The sequence below is a fragment of the Dipodomys ordii genome, unplaced genomic scaffold, assembly GCF_000151885.1.
Source record: "Dipodomys ordii isolate 6190 unplaced genomic scaffold, Dord_2.0 Scaffold74, whole genome shotgun sequence".
Classification (NCBI taxonomy): domain Eukaryota; kingdom Metazoa; phylum Chordata; class Mammalia; order Rodentia; family Heteromyidae; genus Dipodomys; species Dipodomys ordii.
This window is the reverse complement of record NW_012267290.1, coordinates 267,634-282,661: the sequence shown is the minus strand read 5'-3', so window position 1 is coordinate 282,661 and position 15,028 is coordinate 267,634. Positions and strand designations below refer to the sequence as shown.

The following is a 15,028-nucleotide window of genomic DNA, read 5'->3' as shown; positions in this document are numbered from 1 at the left end:
GGAACCCAGGTGGGCTTGGGGACAGCTGCGAGATGCCCCGAGTTTCCAAGGAAAAGGACTTTGAGTCATGGCCATGTGGACCATGGCAGAGCAAAGGGGGGAAAACGCACACCCGACCCCACTGTTGGGGTCACCATGTGCTCTCCATGAGCAAAGCCCAGCATGGGCCACTCTGATCTGTGTCCGCCAGGAGCACAGTGGATTTCTTCCAGGGCTGTGGTTCAAGGTCAGCATTCTCCCAGAAGGAGTGGATCAAACAGTCAACCCAACCACAAAGCAAATGGTAACAATTTTAATTCAACCACAAGGCAAATAGAAAGAAGGTAAAAGAATGTGCTACACAAACACGTGAGAAAAGAGGAGGGCAGAGAAGGAAAGGGGGGAGAGGAGAGGAAGAGTAAGAAAAGAGGGAAGGAAGGAGGAGGAAGTTAGGAAATGAGAGAAGATAGGTGCAGAAGAGAGCAGAGCGTGGTCCAAATCCTGTTGCGGCCTCCGTCCCGTCTCTCTGCCTTGTTCCCTGACCTGACACCTGGTTTCACAACAATGTAGCGTCCTTGGCCCTGGACGATGTCCCAGGCCCAAGTCAGTCCACACCAAACTCACATTAAATAAACTCCAATGTACACTGTACAAGAGGGATCAGACCCGATGCTTTCTCACCACCTCCTGCTCCCCAAAGCTGAGCCCCTTTCTGGCCCTCCATCAGCAAGGGACCCCTGAGGCCTGGGGAGGCCAGGGAGAGGACCCCTTGGCTCTTCAGCGGGCCTGCCATGTCCATGCATAAAGCAATCTTGACCATGGGGAGCACCACTGTGAGCCCCAGGAAACCCCAACACCCAAGCTGGGGTGGGGGTGTGTGTGTCGGGCAGTGGCAGCACGCCCGCCCTCTGAACCATACGTCACCCTGGCCCGTGTCCATGCCCAGAATCCCCTCCGTCCAGCTGCAGCCTGAGCAGCACGGTCTGGGGTAGGGTGGGAGCAGGGGGGGTCGTGCAACAGGGCGAGGGAAAGACTCCCGTCAGCCTTCCCCGGAAGACCACGTGACCAAAGGCAAGGCAGGGAGGCACACGACACACGGGGCGGAAGGCGGAAGGCGCGGGCAGGCGGCCCGCCCGGTCACTCTGCAGGTGGGCGGGCCAGATTGGCCAGAACCTTGGCCTGGTCCACGGCGTCCAGCAGGTTCTTGGCGTCCACCGCCAGGGTGTGGGAGGCCGTGAGCATCTGCCGCTTGCACTCCTCGCTCAGGGAGGTCACCGCGTTCTGCTGGGCCAGGCGCATCTTGTTGATGAGCTCCGCCAGGTCTTTGTTGAGCAGCTTCTGGGTGCCCTCAATCTACAGGGAGGTCACATGGGAGAGGCCAGCTGCTCAGAGGGTGGGGGAGGGAGTCAGAGTTCTCAGGGAGTGAACTGGACCCGAACTTAGACCAGATCCAGTCCTCCACATGGCACGGGTCCAGATCCACCAGGCCTGACCAACACACGTTCCAGACCCCCAGCCAACCAGGGAGCCCGAGCTAGCCTGACATGCCCGCCCTTCACAGCGGTAGCTTTTCATTGGCCAGCAGTCAAGCGCACCGTCCAGTCAAACACACCCACCATTTGTTTGGTTGTCTAGGCCCCCCTGGGAACACATCATCATCATCATCATCACCATCACTACTACTACCATCGCTGTTGTTATTGCCACTGCCTCCTGGTGCCCAGCCGTCAGACCCTGAGGGTTTCTCATCAAGTGGACGGGTCAGGGAGAGAAGGGCCATCCCTAGTGTCAGCATCAGGCCTGCCTCTCTGTGGGTTGTGGCTGTCACCCAGAAGGTAAGAAAATGTCCTAAACACTCTTATTCTGCCCCGCCTTGAGCAGCCATAGACTGCCCACAAGGACAGCGGCCAGCCGCGTTGCGTGGCTGACGGATGGAAGGCAGGGGCTCACAGGCCTCCATGGGAGCCTGACAACTGGCTATAGACATTTTCCTGGGGACAGGATAGCAAGCTGCCACGAAGTCAGTAGCATGAAACAGTGCCGATGAGTTCCTACAGACCTGGAGATCAGAAGCTGAAAGGCAGGCATCTGAGGAGACGCTCCATTCTAAAGGCTCTGGCTGTCAGCAGGGGTGACAAGCCTGTCCTTGCTTTGTCCGGCCCTGAGGCCGTTGCCGCCTTGGCTTGGGTCCCTTCCTGTGGCAGTGGTACTCCAGCTTGTCATGAACTCCCCCCGCCCTCGTCTCCCTCCCCCTTTTTTTGGTCGGTCATGGGTCTTGAACTCTGGGCCTGGGCACATTCCCTCAGCTCTTCAGCTCAAGGCGAGCTCTCTACCACTAGAGCCACAGCACCACTTCTGATTTTCTGGTGGTTTATTGGTGGTAAGAGTCTCGTGGACTTTCCTGCCTGGGCTGGCTTTGAACTGTAATCCCCAGATCTCAGCCTCCTGAGTAGTAGGATGACAGGCATGAGCTCTGCTTCCCTTTTACCTGGACCTGTTGTCTATACCAGCCCCCCTGGGTTATCCATCCGGTATAACCTCCCCGACTCCAGATCCTTCACGTCATCATATCCGCTGGCTCACTTTTACTAGGCAAGGTAACATGGACACAGGTGCTGGGGACTAGGGTGTCATTGAGAGTCATTGCTCTTGTCTACCCGCAGACTCCCATTTGGACATCAGCAGAGGTTTGCTAACTCAGTGGCACACGGAGGACAGAGGGTTTCTGGGTAAGCCACAGTAGGACGCTCACTGGGGAAGAACTCTACAATTAGGCGCTGGCCCGCTGGGGCCCTCTGGTGGTCGCTGCTCAGATGCACAGTGAGAGCTTCTGCAGGGGTCCTGGACAGGCAGACAGGAGGCCCCTGGGCTGGCCCTGCGGGGCGCCTCGCTGGCATAGGCGGAGGCTGGGGGACAGTGACCCGTGCGGAGAGGTCTGGGGTGATGACACTTACCTCCGTCCTCGCAGACGACGGCAGGGAGGGTAAGATGCTATCCACGCTCCCGATGAGCTTCCGGAGGGTCAGCCCCACGTTCTGTGGGGACAAGGGGCGGGGCAGCGGTCACGGCTTGCTTTGTGGGACCTGCGCACTGAGGCTGCCTGGGACTGAGTTCTCTGTGACTAACTGTCCCCCTGGGGTCGGCTGCCAACACCCCTCTTCCTTCCAGGGCTGGAGTGTGCAGCAGTCCCCCACCCGCCCCCACAGGTGTGCCCTTGAAGTCACCTTCACCACCACCACGTAGCCCTCGGGGGGCAGCTGGCAGAGCTCGTTCTTGAGTTCCAGCACCGCCCGCACCAGCTCCATGACGTTGAGGTACACCAGGTCATCCGTCCGGTCCAGGTTGGCCGTGGGCTGGATGGACTGAGAGCATAGGCAGATGGCTGGGGAGGAGTAGGGAAGCCAGGAGGACCCCACTATTGCTACTACTCAGGCCTGCTACCCAGGCAGTGGCTCTCTAGCAGAGAGTCATCCTGGAATCTGGCCGATGGCCTTACATCTGACCAAGTGAACCATCCCCTGGCCTTGGGACCCAGGCCCTTTCGAAACTCCTTAGGTGATAGAGTATACCTCCACTGCCTGGGACCTTACCAATGAGCTCTCCCACTGGTCAGACATCAGAGCACAGGAGAAAGGAAACTGGCCCTCCCCTGCGGTCTCCTAAGTTAACTGTATGGCTCAGGCAAGGCCTAGCCCTCTCTGAGCCTCATGGGTCTTCCAAGAGTCTTGGAAGTTTCCAAAGTCCATGGTCTCCACCTTGTGGAACCCCATGTCAGAATCATTCCCAGCTGTGGTGGAGCCTGTGCATACCTGTGCGCCGAGCCGTGGTGGCTTCTGTGGGGGGCCAGTGAACTCGGCTGCAACGGGAGAGATGGTAGGTAGGTGGGGGGTCCTTCCCCTCCCACCTGCTGGTACCTAAGAAACCCCCTCTCCCCTATCACGGAGAGACCCCAGGGACAGGAAGAGGGCAGCAGAAGAACATCCTGGTCTCCTGGGGTCCCCGGTATGGCAGAGCTGCAGTGAAAGTGTGGGGTGGGAGCCAGTGCTGCTGCTGGTGCTTCCTCCCATGGGTGTACCTGAGAGCCACACCCGGCCCTGCCCGTGGGGAAGAGACTGCATGCTCTACCGGGCAGGGCAGCGCGTGGATAAATCTGTGAAGACCCCAACATGGTCTTCCCGCTGTGCACTGACCAGGCTCTGCTCCCCCCTGCTGCCCTGAATCTGGCTTTTCATCTGTAGAAAAGGAGGCTAGATGAAGCCAGCACCAATGGCTCACACCTGCAATCCTCACACAGGAGCCTGAGACTTCAGGATTGTGGTTTGAAGCCAGCCTGGGCAGAACAGTCCATGTGACTCTCATCTCTAGTTAACCATGAAAAAGCCAGAAGGGGAGCTGTGCCTCAAGCGATAGAGTGCTAGCTTGTGCACAAAGCTCAGGGACAGTCCCAGGTCCTGAGTTCAAGCCGCAGGACCAGCTAGAAAAACCTCTTGGGCCCACGCTGCCAGGGCTTAAACTCGGAGCTGTCTGAATCAGTCTCGGTGTATGACACTGGGCAGGTTACTTAACCATCCCATGCTTGATTTGGTGCACTTGTCTCGTGCAGGAGTGAAGAGGAAATGAGCTGACATTGTGCATGACTTAGGGCTGTTCTGGTTTGTGGTGAGCAACCTGTGACTACTGTCATTGGCATCCTCATCACCGCCCCTCTTCCCTCTCCGCCTTCGGCAGAGAAAGATCTTTCAGGCCTTGTCTCTTGAATCCCAGGAAGAACCGAAAGGAAGGGCAGTAGGAACCAGGAGAGGTGGGCTATCAAATGGTCCTCCACAAACAGCCTCTGACAGGATGGGCGGAAATGGAAAGGGGGCTGCAGACTGCTCCGAAAAAACACAGGTGGAAGGTGAAGCAAGAAGAGGCTGAGAGTGTGGGGGAGGGGCAGAGGGAGGCACAAAGAGAGAGTGAGAGAGCGAGAGAGAGTGTGCAAGGCAGGCCTGAAAAGGCTGATGGTTCTTCAATCTGCTGATACACTCTGCTGTTCTCTTTGGGGCCAGGAGCAAGGACGGGGCCCCACAAAATGGATCCCGGAGGGAAGAGCTGAACACTCACTGTAGCCAGCCTCTTTCTCTGGTGTCTGCAAGGGAGGGAGGAAAGAGGACTGTCACTCCCTTGGTTCTGAGGCCGCCCTCTCCCCTCTTTCCGCCCTCCACTGCTGGTTTTGAGATCATCACCATGGATGGGGGGAGGGCTTCTGACCCCACATGACCTTCCTGAGAGGTTAAGGCAGTGCCAAGGACACAGATCCCACAGGTGCTCAGGAAAGAGCCACCATGTAGGATCAGCCCTGGGAAGAGATGGGCTCCAAGATGGGAAGAGGGGCAGGCCTGGGGACCCGCAGGAGGCTCCCAGAGTGGGTGATTCTTTCCTAGACCTCGACTCTAAGAAGTGGCCTCTTCTGGTGACTTACCAATGGGGACTTGTCATTCATGTAAACCATGGGGTCCTGCAGAGGAAGAGACCAGGCCAAAGGACTTAGGGGGGGGTAGAGTGCAGTAGAAAGTCCAGAGAAGCAAGGCAAGCCTTGTGTCTAGATGGTCAGAGGCGAAGCAAATCTAAAGGGCTGGCTCACCAAGGATTTCTCCTCCTGCCGCAGCCACTGGTAATCTTCCACCATCTGCTTCTGCTGCTTGTCCAGGATTTGCCGCATCTTGATCTTCTCAGCCTCCCAGAGCTGCTGGGCCTCCTCTCGGCTGTTGGGTCGGATGAAGTCCTCCTCCTGGGAGATAATGAGCCCCTGCTCTTAGGCCCAGGGCATGGAGGAAGCCTCCAGAGCCCCAAGGGAGCCAAAGTCCTGGCTGTGTCACCAGGTCCTGTTATTATACATTTGTTCTTAAACCCATGGCCACGTTGTTGGGTTACACCCCACACACATGCCCAGTTGCAATGGGACACCAAACCCCAGAACATATAGTGTCTTTGTGCACTGAACTCAAACCATTATGTGATCTATCAATGACATGCTATAGTCAGGTGACTGGCTGAGTTCTGTTTACACAGGTGGCCTTTGTGAAGGCTGTTGTCATTTAATAGATTTAGAATCACAAACCATCCCCAAAGGCATTGGCACTGGTCACACCAGCTGTTCTGGAACTTCCTCTGGGCAGTGGTGTGGGCCTTTGCTGCTCCACAATGTGTAGGACAGCATGGGATTTCTGAGCAGGCCTTTCTATTAAAGTGTATGCAGTGAGGGCCACAGCTGGATAATGTAACTCAAGTTCAGAGAAATGTTGTGATGAATGGCGGCTGTATGGAGGCAAGGCAAGTGCTCTTCTTACTCACCAAATTCTGGTCTTCATACATCTGGGGGGCTCTGGGACCTAGTTATAGCTTCGGCTGATAAATGGGCGCTGATGCCTTCCTATTTTCCTTCTAACTCCCCAGGGCTGATTTATGTAATTTTTATATAGTTATGTATTTTTACATAATTATATATATATATTTTTCTCAGTTCCTCTTAACTCAAGATCCCTTGGCCTTTGGAACTGGCAGAGGATGACAAGCAGCCTCTTGATGGCAGGGGTGGCCAGAGATGGCCTTTGCAAGAAACAGGGTCCTTCTAGGACACAAAAGCTAGTAGGCCCCTCTGCTCCTGCTGTGGTGTGAATGTGTTCCCATGTTCCCAATTGCATCTCTAGTGCAACGCACAATGTTGCAAGAAGAGACATTTGAATCGATTAATGCCTTTAACTTGGGAAGAGTCCCTGATGGATGGATGAGTCTGTCTGATTCCCTCATGTCCCACGTCCTCTCTCACCCACAGTGTGACAACATAGCCCTCACCATAGACCACCCTTATGCAAGACATAAACTCCTGCTCATTGTAGGCTACATACTCTCTAGTGTCATAGAAACACAAAACAGAGACCACTCATTTCCTATGATGTGGCTGGTTCACATCCAAATCACTGAAATAAAATACTATGAAGATGATATTCTTGCCATACCCCCCAAGGGAGTTTCCTCTAAGACATACTTGACTATCACAATATTCTTTAAAAATAGTCATGCAGGGATGTTTTTCCCATTGAGCTTTAATTGCTAATCTTAATTCCTAACAATACTTTTCCCTACAAGTTAGGTTTCTCGTTAAATATTCTTTGTTCACTAGTCAATTCAGTATTCAGTGAGCAAGCATGGTGTAGCAGGTAGGAGAAGAGTTATTTTTAAATATACAGTGGCCCTCTCCAGGAGCTGAGAAGACAGTAGGTAGACAGAATGTTGGTGTCTCCACCCTGATGACGTCCACCACAGAGACACAGACAGGGGCCTCACCAAAGCCAAGCAGACACCACTCATGCTCTGCAACTTCAAAAACTGGGAGTTAAATAAAACCTTTTTCTGTGTAAAGAGCCCAGCCTCAGGTATTTTGTTACAGCAACTTAAAATGGATTAAGACACTGTGGTGGGAAATGATGGACTTTTAAGGCTGTCATTATGCCCAGTGAAATGTCAACATAATTGACGCAATGGTTTGGCTGCCTCAGGCTACTGACAAAGAGTGAAAAGCAGGAATTAACTGTCCAGATTTCCAAATATAGAGTTAGAAAAGCACAGGTGTACCAAAAATGCACAGACTGAGTAAGATTAAATACAAGTAGGAATAGCTATTGGAGTCCAGAAAATACTGTACAGTATTATAACTACTAAGGAAAGATTTCTAACACATTCAAACCCTGTCTGTCCCAGGCCGATCTTACCAAACAGTCTAATTAAGGTATTTTGGAGCCGGAATCTCTTTAGGCTAATGTGCTGAAATGTACCCCAGGTGTTTTTCTTAGGCCACCTGTATGTCTTAGAAGGAATCTGGTATTTGTGTTTTAAAATGACACAACATGAACTGGAACACCTTTCATAATCTTGTTACGATCCAGCCTGCCAGTCTTATTTCCAACTTCACACAGACCTCTCCTTGTTCTAGCTCCCCCTTCATCTCCTCTACCTGCCCTATGTGTGTTTGTTGGTTTTATCATTCAATCTTGGCTCCTACTGGTGCCTCAGCTTCTTTTATCCCTGGCACCATTTCTTCCCATCCAAACCATCAAGGCCAAGCTGGGAGAAAGCAGCAGGCAGGCCTTCTTCTTCTTCCTGACCTCTCACTCTGTGGCCCCCAGAACTTTCTGGCTGTGTGACAGGTGAGCATGCACCAGACCTGTTCCTTCTGACTCTACACTCCTTGCAGGCAAGACCAGCTGGTTCCTTCTTCAGCACCGGGGACAGCGCCTGGCCTCCATGCTCAGTGCACCTATGACTAATGGTGAGATCTTTGGTAGGAATTTGCTGCCCTCCAGCCTGTGGCATACCACAGACTTGCAGATGGGTGAGGCTATAGAGCCAGTCAGGAGACAATTGTGTTTGCCATCTCTGAATCCTTATTAAATGATTTCAAACGCATTGCGGGGAGGGGAGGGCACAGTTATTAAACCTTCGTGGCTTTCTACTTGGAAGAGGCTTTCTCTGCATTTCTGGTCTATAGCAGACATTGGCGTTTATATTTTTAACTTTTCTTGTTTATTTAAAGAAATGCTCATTATGTTCTTTTGGGCAGATTTTCCTATAGTAGTTACTTCTAAACCCCTGGCACAAAGGATCCTTTCTCATGCTGCACAGCCTGTCTCTATGCTATAGAACAAAGTGCCCACTATGAAGCAGAGCTTAGAGAAAGGCATTTCTGCCTTTCCAGTGTGAGAAATAGCTTCTTTCTTTAAGAACAGCTCCCTAAAACTTAATTAATTATGAATAAAGAGACAAGGGCAGGAGGGTGGAGGAACTGAACATTGGCTAAATTATAGAACATGTTTGAAATTGTCGTTTGATTATTGTTAGGCACATGCAAAGAAAGAAACTGGTTAAATTAATGTAAGAGAATAAAATGAGGTGGGCTACAGAATCATTTCACAACAGATCTTGCTGCCTGGGACTCTAACATGCTTATTGCAAAATTTTACTAAATTAAGAATAACAGCACAGAAGTGTATCAGCATAATTGCCTACATTTTCCAAATCTATTATAATAAACATGTACTTTTACAACCCACAAAAAATTTAGAGTTATGCATCCCAAGTCCAAAATATCATGCATATATACAGAATTTGAGCTGAAATGATAGGGTTTTGAGTCTGTTTTGTAAGTGGCAACTGACTACATGAGAGGTCACTTGGAGTAGGGGACCTGGCTGGGGGTCGGTGGCTCTCTGCATGAAAGGTGTTTATTTTTATGTGAACAACCTGAAAATCTGGTCCAGGAGGCTCTAAGGGCCTCAAGGGTCACTGAGGACAGGGAAGTTGTAGGGAGACAGCTTAGCCCTTCTCCAGCCACTTCCTGGGCTGGAGTTCACACCAGCCCCAAGCTCCTTCCCCACATCCTCATCCACAGAAGCAACAGCAGGAGAAGCAGCCACCAGGAAACCTTTCCTCTGACTGGGGAAAGGTTTAGCAACTGAAGCGATAAGGCAGAAAGGCAGCCTGGGGAAATTCTCCAGCCTCATCACGGCTGGCATGCTCTGCCCGCCAGCCTCTACCCTTCCACAGGGAAGGTTTTCCCATCCATTGCCACAGCACCAGTACCGACGAGGGCCAAGTCCGGTCCAGCCAGTGCCCCCTGGAACACAGACTGGCTTGTCCCTCGTCTCCTACATGTTTGCAAAGGGAAGGAGGTCACAGAGTCCCCTCAGTGGCCTGCCTGGCACACGGAAGCACAGAGCACCTCCTGAGGCCTCCTCCCTCCAGCCGTCTCCTCAGTTGGGCTGGGACCCAGCATGCAGAGCCCTCTTACCCGCATGCTGTGGCGCTTGAAGACATTGTGCCGGTGCAGAGGTGGGGTGTGCAGAGAGTTAACAGGAGATGGATACTCCATAGGGCTGGTGAGCGTAGGAGAGCTGGCACACAGACCCTCAGGGACCTATTCAGGAGAAGCAAAGAAGCACAAGGCACAGAGACAAGGCAAGAGGGTAGACAATTAGCGGCTACAAACAGGAGCACAAAGACACAATGCGTGAGCATCTGGGGGTGTAGGTTTATTCTTGCAGAGCTATTAAAGAACTAGGCATGGCATTTCTGTGGCCCTGCTGGAGAGACATGGTGGAGCAATGTGGCTTCTCATTTGCCTAACATGTCTTTCCCCTGATACTCTGCTCACGGGGGGTATGCGCAGGTTGCTGACCGTCTGAGGACCCTTTGGAAAAGGCCTTGTTTTCACAATTTGTGTTATGAACGGATTGATCTGATTAGTCTATGGGTAAATAAATGCACACCTGTGCACACATGGTGGTGCCTCTGTGTCCCAGGGGATTCGTTCCAGGATGCCTTGAGGATAAGTCAAACCTGAGCATGTTCATGTGGTACAGTATTTGCATCGAATTTGCACATGCCCTCCAGCATGCTTTACTTCCTGTAACAGATGCAATGTAAATGCTACACACATATTTGTTACCCTGCACTGTTTGGAACAAGTCTACACACATTTGGTACAAACACACTTGTGTTCCTTGCACATATTTGATTCTGGGTTAGTTAAATCCACAGATGCAGAATGCACAGTCAGGGAGGGCGGACTGTGCACATGGATGCAGAGGTGTGTGTGTGTGTGTGTGTGTGTGTGTGTGTGTGTGTATAAGTATATAGATGATGTATGTAATTGTGTTTATTTTGAAACAATTGTGAATGCTTCTTATGGAGTCTTTACAGGACACTGTTGGCACCTTTTGGATGAAGGCACTTTCTCCACATGAAGAGGGTTTTTCTGATTATTCTTGATTGGGTTATGTGGGTCCTGGAGTTATTTCCTTGAGAGGAAGGGTATGATCACACAACACTAGCTTTCTGTTGGGAGCACCGAGCATGGTGTTGGTTGAGATGCTCCACTTTCAAGCAACGATTGTGTTGTGTTGGGGTGTAGAAGAAGAGAAGAGTCTGTGATGCCTCTTCCTCAGGTGGAAGAGAGACCACAGAGCAGGCCTAGGGAGATCTGTGGCTGCTAACGACTGGGACCCTGCTCTCTCTTTCCTGGCTACCCAGGGCCTCTGCAGGGAGCCCTGGTGGCAGTTCTATTCTCTGGGGGCCTCATCTGGCCCATGCTCCCTGGGACTCCTTCTTAGGAGGCTCTGCTCAGGGTAGGAGGCCAGGACAGCCATGGACAGGGACACAGCTGCAGGCAGGCACACGGAGCAGCAGGCACGCAGACAGCTGCACTGGGCTGTAGGCAGGGTTTCTCAGCAGAAGACAGTCTGGCAGGACCCAAACTTTGCTCTTTTGATCTGAGTTCAAATACTTCCCCAAGTACCAAAGAACCAACCCCTCTGGCATCTGCATCACCTGAGCGTGTGCTCATTGCTCCCTAAAGATGCAGGTGGATTTTCAGGATGAAGGATGCCCCTGACAGCCCCACCCTCCAGCTGTGCATTTACCTGGAACTGCAGCTTGGGGGCCAGCAGGTTGGTTTGTGGCGGGGGTCTGTACTTGGGCCGGCTGGGCTGGAGAGAGAACAGAGCTGTGTCACTCACTGTCTCTTCCCCTCAGTGACTGTGCCCCCCTCCACCCCGGGGGGAAGGTCAGGACAGACGCAGTGGCAGCTCATTCCATCTCAGTGAAGGAGAGAGGGGGACCAAGTTATCAGAAAAAATGATCTAACGGCCACTTTTGAGCACTGAGTATGTGCCAGAGATGGGAAAGTGGGTGGTGAGTGGGGAGGGTCTCTCTGCCTTCCTGGAGTGATAGCTGGTGGGCGGGGCTGCTGGTCTGTCATGGGCAGCATGGGGGGGTGGGGAGGGGCTGCTGAGTCAGCAGCTGGCAGCCACAGACAGTCAGAGGCAGGAAGACCCTAAGGACCCAGGAAGTCGCAAAACTTCATGGAGATGAAAACTGAGCTGGGCTGGAGGGAAGGGTGGTGTATCCAGGCCAAAGGAGCAATGAGGAAAGGCCTGGGGCCAGGTCGGACCTTGTTTCTGTCCTCCTCAAATTCATATCCCAATATGACATTAGGACGCAGGTCCTTGAGACAGAGACCAGGGCCAGATGAGGTCATGAGGGTGGCACCCCATGAGGAGATCTTCACCAGAGGACCTCCAGGTACACACATCGCCAGGTGGCGTCACAGGAAGAGGACATCATTGGAAGCTAAACTCACTTGTTCAACTTTGTCTGGATCTTGAACCTCTCAATTTCCAGAACAATAAGTTAGATGTCTGGTTTAAGCCACTTGGTCTGTGGTTTTCCACTTGGCAGCTTTAGTTAGCCTGGTCTCTCAGGACCCATGCACCCAATGGGGTGGCGGGGCCCTGGATCCTGAGCTCAGGACACTCCCCACCCACATGTCCTCAAGAGGATTTGATTTATCCCTAGAAACCTCCAGAATAAAGTGCCCAGCCTCCCACAGGAAACTCTGGAGGGATGGAATTGACCTAGCTTCTCCACACGGTGTGTACTGACTCAAAATCCAAGGTCAAGGCTCAAGGTGAGAGTGACAGGGGCCAAGCGTGAGGGACGTCGGGTTCCAGGACAGAGAGGCTGGGAGCTCGCTGCCCACGCCGGGGAGGGCGGGGCCGTGGCTCCCAGGACCAACCAGCCTGGGGGCTGGGCCTACCTTGGGCGGGGGTTCTTGGTAGGTGGCCGGCTCCAAGATTTTGGGGGGTCGGTAGCGGGCACTCCTTTCCTGATCTATGGCAATGTCCTTCTCCATCTGATGAATGTCGCTGCCAAGGTGACAGGTCGGATAGGGAGAGAAATAGGGTCAGAGTGAGAGACTCCTGGCCTCGTGTCTGTACCATGGTGGGGCCAGGAAGGTCTGGATGGGGACCAGTGAACCCTACTTTCACCCCCTTCCCTGTGCCCTGAAGAGGGGCCAGGGTGGGGGATAAGGGTCCGGAGGCCACCCCAGCTGAGCCTGGGAGAATCACAGGAATGGTGGAAAGAGATCCACAAAGAACCAGATCCCAACTGTGAGGCAGACGCTCGCTGCTCCTGCCTTCCACACTGCCCACTTCCTGGCTTGCTCTCGTCACTAACACCCTGTAGATGTTCCCACTGCCCCAAACAACCGCCACGACCAGGCTCAGGGTCCTTGTCTCAGTATATACCCCACCCCCACACTTCCAGTGTGGTGTGGGTGTGTGCGTGGGTGTATGCCAGAGGCTGAGGGAGGGGTGGACTCACAACCGGCTTGGCTATGTTTGAGCTGCTTTTTTGTCTGGTTATTTTTATTTATTTATTCATTATTACTATCACTATTATTATTATATTATTATTTGCCAGTCCTGGGGCTTGAACTCAGGGCTAGCACTCTACCAGTTGAGCCACAGTGCCACTTTGAGCTTTTTCTGTTTCTGTGGTACTGAGGAATTGAACCCAGGCCTTTATGCATGCTAGGCAAGCACTCTACCATTGAGACACCTTCCCAGCCCTGCCCTGGTTATTGTTGAGATAAGGGTTCTGCTTTTTCCCTGGGCTGTCCTGGACCATGATCCTCCTATTTATGCTTCCTGCCCCTGCACACCACCACATCCAGATTTTTGGTGTTTGTTTAATTGAGATGAGGTCTTGTGAACTTTCTACCTAAGTTACCCTTGGACTGCCATCCTTCTGATCTCTACCTCCCTAGCAGCTAGGATTACAAGTGTGAGCTACCACCCCAAGCTTGCCCTGGTCTTTTGCTTCCATCTAAGGAAGTACCTTCCCAGCACATGCTGTGAGCAAGGCACTGTGCTTGGTGCTGACATGCCCAGATGAGCAAGGCTTCCTAAGGGTCGCCTTGTCTGTGGGCTCATGTCTGACCGTGACCTGCAACCTTCTGCCCCCCCCCCAACAGAGCTGGCCAAGAACCCCTGTCCTGGGCACTGGGCTCCCACCAGGCCTCTACTGCAAGGACCAGCTTACCCCATGCGGACACATGACTGTGCAGAGAAGGCAGGTCTGGGGACAAGTTGCAGCCCACCTGCAGCCTGAATTCTCACCCAGCAGGTGGGAGCGAGGCTGACTTTGGTGGAAACCTCGCTGTGTCTCTGAGCCCCTGGCCCTCTGCCCCATGCTCACCTGAGGCTGCACACAAGCTCCGTGAAGCGGGGCCGGTCACTGGGGTCGTAGTCCCAGCAGCGTGTCATGAGGGTGTAGAGGACAGGGGGACAGAGCTCCGGCTTGGGCAGCCGGTCCCCTTTCTCCAGCACCCCGATGACGTCCTTGTTTTCCAGCCAGAAGAAAGGTTGCTTCCCAAAGCTCAGTATCTCCCACATGCACACGGCTGAGGGCAGAGAGGAGGCTCAGGCCCGTGCTGGGAGCAGCACCCTGCTGTCTCACCCCCTCCCCTGGGATCACACCACCGTGGTCGCTCACCCAGGGGACCAATGGTTTACGTCTGCACTGCCTGAACCCTGCCTGAGCCCCTCAACATGGCGCTACTGGGCTCTCTTTGGGCCCCGCTGTGAGGTCCAAAGCCCTGGCAGAAGCTGGCATCAGAAGCCTCACAGCAACACTCGCTGCTTCTGTGACCCTGGGCAAGCCCCTCACTTATCTGAGCCTCAGTTTGCTTGGCTGGAAAACAGGAGCTGTGGATGATGTTCCACACCTAGTTTGGCTCTTTGCCTCCCTGCCTCCTTCTCACAGGGAAGCTCTGAGTTTCCTGTTTGCAGATCCCCTCCAAGGATAGACTGCAAGTCTGGCTGGTGGGGCACAGCTCTGTCCCCAAGCCCTCTCCAGCAGACAGGCCCAGATTGTGCAGGCCAGTCTCCAGCCTCTGTCACTGAGTGGCCACCTCCAGGTCCTCTCAGTTGCCACAGTAGAACAGGACCCTGGGGACCTGTAGGCCAGGAGGTCAGACCCCTGCTCCCTGTGCTCCCTGGGCTGGCCTGGCATGGAAGTGAGGCTCTGCCCTTTCTCAAACCTACCCTGAAAAATTTCTTCCCTTCCTCCCTCCCTCCCTCCCTTCCTTTCTTTTTTTCTTTCTTGTCAGTTGTGGGGCCTGAACTCTGGGCCTGGGTGCTGTCCCTCAGCTCTTCAGCTCAAGGCTAGC

General features: G+C 53.2%; 1 protein-coding gene across 2 annotated transcripts in view; it reads right to left on the bottom strand.

The window, feature by feature from the left end:
* Positions 1–276: 276 nt before the first annotated feature.
* The window catches only part of Ptk2b (protein tyrosine kinase 2 beta), a 62,129-nt gene continuing 47,377 nt past the window's right edge, over positions 277–15,028 (bottom strand). Inside the window, exons 21-31 of one of the 2 annotated variants that reach the window (XM_013024241.1) lie at positions 14,056–14,260; positions 12,611–12,719; positions 11,436–11,501; positions 9,806–9,931; positions 5,603–5,749; positions 5,441–5,476; positions 5,083–5,107; positions 3,789–3,835; positions 3,204–3,341; positions 2,934–3,014; positions 277–1,332 (exon numbers count right to left, since the gene is read on the bottom strand). In XM_013024241.1, coding sequence (XP_012879695.1) covers positions 1,117–1,332; positions 2,934–3,014; positions 3,204–3,341; positions 3,789–3,835; positions 5,083–5,107; positions 5,441–5,476; positions 5,603–5,749; positions 9,806–9,931; positions 11,436–11,501; positions 12,611–12,719; positions 14,056–14,260 — 1,196 coding nt within the window. In that variant the 3' untranslated portion in view covers positions 277–1,116. The remainder of the gene's footprint in view (positions 1,333–2,933; positions 3,015–3,203; positions 3,342–3,788; positions 3,836–5,082; positions 5,108–5,440; positions 5,477–5,602; positions 5,750–9,805; positions 9,932–11,435; positions 11,502–12,610; positions 12,720–14,055; positions 14,261–15,028) is intronic. The other variant, XM_013024242.1, reaches the window with a different exon arrangement.